Source organism: Asterias rubens, chromosome 1, assembly GCF_902459465.1.
Source record: "Asterias rubens chromosome 1, eAstRub1.3, whole genome shotgun sequence".
NCBI lineage: Eukaryota > Metazoa > Echinodermata > Asteroidea > Forcipulatida > Asteriidae > Asterias > Asterias rubens.
Window position 1 is genome coordinate 9,564,000 of NC_047062.1, and position 7,226 is coordinate 9,571,225.

General features: G+C 40.4%; 1 protein-coding gene across 1 annotated transcript; it reads right to left on the reverse strand.

The window, feature by feature from the left end:
- Positions 1 to 3,020: 3,020 nt before the first annotated feature.
- Positions 3,021 to 6,799, reverse strand: LOC117288865 (short-chain collagen C4-like). The gene is made up of 6 exons (XM_033769722.1): positions 6,433 to 6,799; positions 5,753 to 5,957; positions 5,077 to 5,189; positions 4,697 to 4,775; positions 4,292 to 4,378; positions 3,021 to 4,062 (listed from the first exon to the last, which is right to left on the reverse strand). Exons 1-6 carry the CDS (start codon positions 6,616 to 6,618, stop codon positions 3,572 to 3,574), a joined length of 1,161 nt encoding a protein of 386 aa, XP_033625613.1. The 5' UTR covers positions 6,619 to 6,799; the 3' UTR covers positions 3,021 to 3,571.
- Positions 6,800 to 7,226: the final 427 nt, after the last annotated feature.

A 7,226-nucleotide genomic window follows, 5' to 3' on the forward strand; every position in this document is an offset into this window, starting at 1 on the left:
ATGGAGTATGAAATAACTGTCTGATCCTATGGGGGTTATAGGCCAACCAACGGTGTGCCTGGTTAAGGAACCCGATTCTTGAGCCGTCTTCAAACAATGCATTTAGTGGAATGCAATGGGGAAGCGGGGGGAGGGGGGGGGGGGGGGGGGCTTCAGCCGGGACAATGAAACTGCTGCTGAGAATTTTTTAGACAACTATTTGCTCTTTGTGTTTTTCCCGACCTTCGGACATTGTCTTTAAGGCGGCTTTCATGGCCACAGATTTAAAGTTCAAGAAAGTATGCCATCTTACTTCCACAGGATGGTCAATAACTCAGATGCAGGAAACTTAGGAAGCACCCGGGGATTGAGGAAATTCCTCCAAACTTCCCTCGAAACTTTTAACTTTTAAAGGTATATGCTATATGAGAATAATAATGGAGTAGGCCCACATTCATTCAGGGTTTTTTCCCCACTGATCTGAAGGCCTTATAATATTAAGAAAAATACATTAAAAATCACCTGTGAAAGTTTCAGAGAAAACAAAGGAAAAACTTTCATGACATTTTCAACAAGGACGTTGAATCCATTATACGTTTAGCGATTAAGTTTTGAAAATATGATATATCACTCACAAATAGGGGACTTTAGAATGAAACATGTCGTTCATCTCCATTTCAGATTGGTGTCAGTGAAGAAGAACAAAATCTTCTGACAAAAGTTAGAGGAACACGTTGTATTGGATCGGTCGAGTTGGTCTTTGAAAAGCATTGTAACCGTTTGTTATAAAATGCATATGGTTGGAAATATGTTGTAAAAAAATATGTTGCCTAGAAATTGCATGGTTTTCCTTTTACCTCGTCGACTAACACGGTCGGCCATTTATGGGAGTCAACTAACACGGTCGGCCATTTATGGGAGTCAAATTTTTGACTCCCATAATGGCCGACCTTGTTAGTTCGCAAAGTAAAAGGAAAACCGTGCAGTTTCGAGGCATGTTTGTGTGGATCATTGTATTCTTCTTTCAAAACATCTTTCCAACCATAATATGCATTTTATAACAAACGGTTACAAACGCTTCTAAAAGACCAACTCGTCCGATCCAATGCAGCGTGTTCATTTAAAGCCGTTTCTTTGCCATATTACTATTAACCCGGGTTACAGAATGTATCTATCTAATCTGGGTAAGGGGTGATAGAATCACCAGTGGATCACCACCCTGATGTAGAATTCCAGTGTTGATAAAGAATTAATCAGATTTTGTTTTTGGAGTAAGAACAGCAGGCTGACACTGGTCTATATAAGCGAAATCACGGTAGTTTTATACAAATAAATTAGTCTATTTTATTTTATTTATTTATTTTGGTTATACCATGGATACACCTTTAATAAGTTGAGACATGCATTATTGAAATATGATCCGGGTAACAGGAAAAAACACACAAATCAAGCAAAGGACGTGGAAAAGTCATTTAACGGCAAGAAAATGTCAGAACAAAACACTAAATGTCCTGTTCATACACCTGCTCAAGTTGGTCAAGGTTCGATTAACTTTGACAATGGCAAGAATGTTTCATGTAAAGCAATAAAGAGGCAACTTATATAATATTGTTTAACCGGGGGCAATAAATTTCACAACGCCTATGTTTTTGCCGCGGAACAAAACTCACGGTAAAGTCCCCAAAATCCCTAAAGATTGCTTTATGTATACCGGGGACTATAAATAATATTCATTGTGACTTTGAATTCATTAGGCACATACATACTTCAAGTCCGCGGGAATGCGGGTTGCTATTTTACTCAACAAAGCACCCCCATATATTATAAGATATGATGCTTCAGAATTAGTTCACCCCTTTACGTAAACGATAAAGCTTTGACAAAATCAGAATTATAAAACTCGGCAATAACAATAATTATTGTGCACTGTGAATTGTGATACAATTATGCCAATTTTCGTGAGTGCCCGGTATGTGATAGGCTGTCAAATTATGTGTAAGTGTATTGTTTTAAATTAAAACAATATTTAACGAGGGTGACCCATCCAGCATAACTGATCATTAATTGTGGCTCTCATATACAAAAAGACATCCAAATAAAAAATATACAAAATTAATACTTGGCATAATGAAATACATTACAGTGAAAAATACGCCCTACATAAACGGACGAAATGGACGAAATTAAACACTTACCACAGCCAACCACGCAAAAAGTTGGAAATTACAAACTTGAGTTAGAATTAAAGAATTAAATTATCTTCATACTGCCCCCCCCCCCAAATAAAAGGGGGATATAAGTGCGTGTCATATTGAACCACAGAACATCTATAGGAGTCCAAAGCTTATACGAGGCCATGACAGGATGCGCCAACAACCGCGGACCTCCTATCGCCCTCTTTTGTTTATACTCTTTTCTGCACTAGCTCCCGTTAGTTTTGTACACGCCAACCGCGGACCTTTCCCGAGCCTTGAACCTATAAGTGTCCTTTTTTGTTTTAGGTTCCCTGTTTGAATGTGTTTACGGACACTATCTGGCAAAGGACGTGCCAAACTGCCTCAGTTTGACAGCGAACATTTTTTGGCATGACATCGCGATCGGGATCCACCCACCCCCTGCAGCTCGCCAAATGTCTTTGACTACCCATCATCCTCCTGGCTGAATGGCAATAATGTGTCCCAAAAAACACGCCCCATTTGCCCTTTGTCGCCCTTTGTAAATCAACTTCGCCGTTAGACTGTCTAACTTTCGGGTTTGGGGACTGTTTATAAAAATAAACTTGTGTGTGTTTCAGGAAATGTTTTCTGCCTTAAAAAATCGGTTGCAGTGCTACGATCGCAATATTTTTCGTCGGTTGACGGACGGGAACATTTTCCTTTTAGGTTATGCTTATGATGTATCCATGTTATACAATGAACTAATGGATAAGCCCACTATCATGGTTGTTTATGTAGTTGTATATAATCGATGTTAAATTTGCATCGGTGATAAAGAATATTAATTATTTTGACTGTTTATACCCATACACCGATGTGTGTGTGTTAGCACTGTATACTCAGTATTTTCCCGAGACATGTGAATGTATTCATTGATTCGAAAATGATATGATGCCAACCACCATACGAATATACCTGCCAAAAGAGAGGGTGATAGAGAACAAAACGTTTTCAATAATCACTTGAACCATCAAAGAAAGCTTGCGATATACATAAATTCACAAAAACAATTCTTGTCGTCGGCCTGGGGCGTCCTGCTTATTCCGATTACTGCAAATAACATAAGCACTGCTGTCGGGTCTTGGACAAGTATTCTGGATTTATACAGGCAGGACTTTTGTAACCAGTGAGCATTTAGATTGAAACATTTTGTTTATTTTCGATAATAATATCCTTGTCATTACGATAGGGACAAAATACTCTTTATACACGGCAGCCTCATGCATGGGGGGGAGGACGACGTTGAAACTAGCACTGGCAGGTGATTGAATAAGAAACAAAACCGACTATAATAGCATACCGAGTAATATTTCTGTATAAAAAGCAATGAAGTAAAACAGCGATGAAGTAGAACAATGAAAGTAACTGCAATAGTTCTACACACTGCAGACTGTGCACGTCACTTCACGGAGTTGAACGTATGGGGGACATGGGATTGAGCCACACTGAATTTCCATGATGTAAAGCAGCGCCCCGGCGCTACTGGCTTGACTACTGGGGATAACCTCGGGTGCTTCATCTACACACACCGCCTGGCTGCGCTGCTCACTGCTGTAGAGTCCGGACATGAGGAAGCCTTGATATTCTTGGGTCCAGTTCTGGGGGCATTCTCTCTTAGCCGGAATCAGAAGATGTGTTCCACGGTTTGTGAGACGGCACACTGCACACGGTACGTCACGCTGGTTGATAAACTCGGCATTTTCGTGTGAGAATGGGTCAAATGATGCTACTTCGTACTCCATTCCATACAGATAGGAGTGGGAGTTTCCTGCATCGTTGAAAGTGTCAGCCCAATCCGGAGTAGAAGGAATGCACAAGAAGTCGGAAGATCCACCCTTATGTGTGGAAGCTGCTCCGGATCCAAATCCTGAAAGGAAGTATAGGGGGAATAATAATCTTTAAACCAATACAAACAAATCTGAATGCTATTGTATTTACAAATCCAGTTATTAAATCAATTTTTTCGTAATTTGTGAAAAAGATGTATGGTTGAAAGTATTAAATAACCCTCAAGTTTGGTCACATAGTGGCGTTTAGTTCCAAGTTCACCTTCTCAGGGTGAACACATGATGTGAATTTCATAATTGATGACGTACCTTGATACACAAACTCAGTGCCTTCATGTTCTGGACAAGTAGTGCGCCCCCATCGGATGTAAGTAGGTCCTCCTGCTGGATTGGTGCCTATGACAAAATACATTATTAATAGTGGAAAGTCGAAAACTTTTGCAAACTTAAAAGTCTATAGTAACTTTCATTCTAATTCCCCTGTTGCTTGTTGCTTAAGAAAATACAGCCAATGTTGTTGAGGCCACCAGATCCTTCCCTCGATAAAGTTATGATGTTTTTATTACCAATAATTATATTATCAAGCTGGGCGGGGAGGGAAGAGTTGTCCCTTTTGGCCGTTGCGAGTTATGCGACCTGGGTTTGTATGAGTGGGTTTGTATATGAATAAATACAGATAAATATATTGAATATTACGATATAATAGGAACTTACTAGTATCGGGTGAACCAATGTCACCGGGGTCCCCTTTCATGCCCCGTGGTCCGGCTTCTCCCTGCAGGCCTGTTTCACCCTTGCAAAATGTGGAAAACATTTTAAATACAGTAATTATCTTATTTTGGCGCCCGTACGGTACAAGGGCTGAAGGAATTGTTTCACAGGAGGGGGCTATGAGACTAAAATTCTGCACAATTCGCTGTATGGACGGGGACAGAATCTCTAAATAAGAGGCAAAATCTCCTGCCACCCCTTGATCGTGTAGCGACTGACGAAACTGTATTAATGCAACAAAAACATACTTAATGGCCTGACGTTTTGCCACTATAGCAGAGTCTTTCTCAAAAGCTAAAATAAACTTTAATATAGTTCAATACCTTTTCTCCCGGTGGACCTGCCACGCCCGAATCTCCTTGCCTCCCGTCCCGTCCATCCATACCATCCCTTCCATCCCGCCCGTCACGACAAGGTCTTGTCATAAGTGGTCGATCTGGTGGTCAACATAATTTGAAAGGAAATAGTTTTTTTTCTGTTGCAAAAAGGCAAAGAAGTTCGGCGACCATTGGCTAAAAAGAATTTTCAGTCAGTATTCTTATTAATTATTAATTTTAGTTTTACCCTAACACTGATGTGTGTGTAGCATTGTATACTATGTACTTTCCCGAGTTCTGTATAAAACAGGATCAGGCATATTACTCGGGTGGGATTCGAACCCGAGACCTTTGCAATTCTAGAGGAGTGTTTTATCAACTATCACCGAAATTGCGCGGTAGCAAAGGCAGGTCGAATCCTACGTTTTAGCAGCGGGTACCGCAACAATTTGGATAGATGTTAAATTAATTTGCATCAGAGGGATAAAGAACATTAATTTTGGTTGTATAACCTTTTCCGGTGTGCGTATTAACTCTATGTTTACAACTTTGAACTGAACATGAACTGAACATTATATCAAAACTCCTGTGGCCTATAACATTTACAATTGGGTCGGGCAAAAGAGGACCTAGTAATAAATAATGACAGACTTTTTGCTGATAAAAAAAACACCCCTTAGACCTGAGTTCGGTACGAGCGCTGACGAGGCGTTCGAGTCATCTCTAACACCGGGCCCGTATCCGTAGTCCATGGACGAAGCTGCGTCCCGGCGTCGTCTCTGTCTCGACAAGAGCTCATCGAGTGCGCCTGGCACATCGTTGTGGCTTGTTGGTAGAGGAATTTTCTCCAATAATGCCAGACGCTCTCCGTGAGATTCCATCTGGACCTGAAAATGTAAAGGGTGCAATTTTAAAGACACTGGACACTATTGGTGATTTTAAAGACCAGTCTTCTCACTTGGTGTGTCTCAAGGTTTAAGATGAGATTAAAAAGAACATTTATAACTGTAAAAGAAACAATCATTTTTAAAGATCCTCACCGGTGTGTGAGTTGTTTCAGATTATATGAAGTCTGACATAAATTTGGACTATGCCGTACATAAAGGTCAATAACAACTGGTTATACATGAACAACTCGGGTTTTTTTAGAGAAAAGAAAACATTTTTATTGGATTAATGAGAAGATCAGTAAGCTTGGATATTTTTCAAAATAAAGAACACATTGGGAGAGGTCAAAGAATGAGAATGCTTTTTTTGGTTTACATTGTACAGAGAGTCAATAATTATACCATGCAGAAGTTCTAAGAATTTTGTCAAAATGTATAAATAATAATCAAAAAGTAAAGTTTTCAAAATGTTTACCCTAACGGACTGCAACTCCGTGCTGAAGTAGAACGTCGTTAAGCCAACCAACGCAGCGGTGATGCACAGGTTGAGCAGCGTTCCAGCAATAAACCATCGCCAAAGCTGTCCACGTCTCTCAGATGGAACAAGCATTTCACTTCTATCAAGCGATGGAAAGCCAGACAACTTCTTCATGGACGTCATTTCCTGCGAGGACAGTCACACAAAATGTGGCATCTCGGCGAATGGGCCCTTATAATACCCTAAACTTTTAAACTCGTACCAGCAAAGTCGCCCCTCACAATGTCGAACCAAACAGACTGAGTCGCCCCGACAAAGTCGCCATGTTTGTGTTTCACGGAAGTGTCTCCATAATGGCATTAAAGCCAAAACTTCCACTGAATCCGGGTCAAAATATACGTTTCATATCAAATATTCAACATGCAGAAATAAGAGCTGGGCACCAATGGGGCGTGCAACACGAATGGTTTCCGTATCCCCCCGGGTGACCGCCCCCATTGAAAGTTAAAATGTGTGTATACCCTTTGAGATTAAAACTTAACTGGAAAAAAAATTGAGAATTAATGTTACAGTAGTTGCTATATCTATGAAAACTATGGACCCCTACGTTTCGACCATAAGCGCCGAGTCTTTATGGCAACTCTCAATACTTTAACATGGTGTAACTAAAGCAGTCAGTGGGCAAACATATACAGAGTGGGGAGTGGGGAGGGGCAATTTAAGGCCACTCAGTGCCGGTGCTAATGCATTATTCAGAAGAAGAAAAAAAAATCGACTTTTCAAAACTATTT

What these genes read in the sequence shown, in the direction of transcription:
- LOC117288865 (XM_033769722.1), bottom strand. Translation starts at nt 6,618, where the DNA reads ATGACGTCCATGAAGAAGTTGTCTGGCTTTCCATCGCTTGATAGAAGT. An exon ending in AGCGCTCGTACCGAACTCAG is followed by an intron (nt 5,190 to 5,752) that starts GTCTAAGGGGTG and finishes GTTGACCACCAG; the next exon opens with ATCGACCACTTATGACAAGA. An exon ending in CACTGAGTTTGTGTATCAAG is followed by an intron (nt 4,063 to 4,291) that starts GTACGTCATCAA and finishes ACTTCCTTTCAG; the next exon opens with GATTTGGATCCGGAGCAGCT.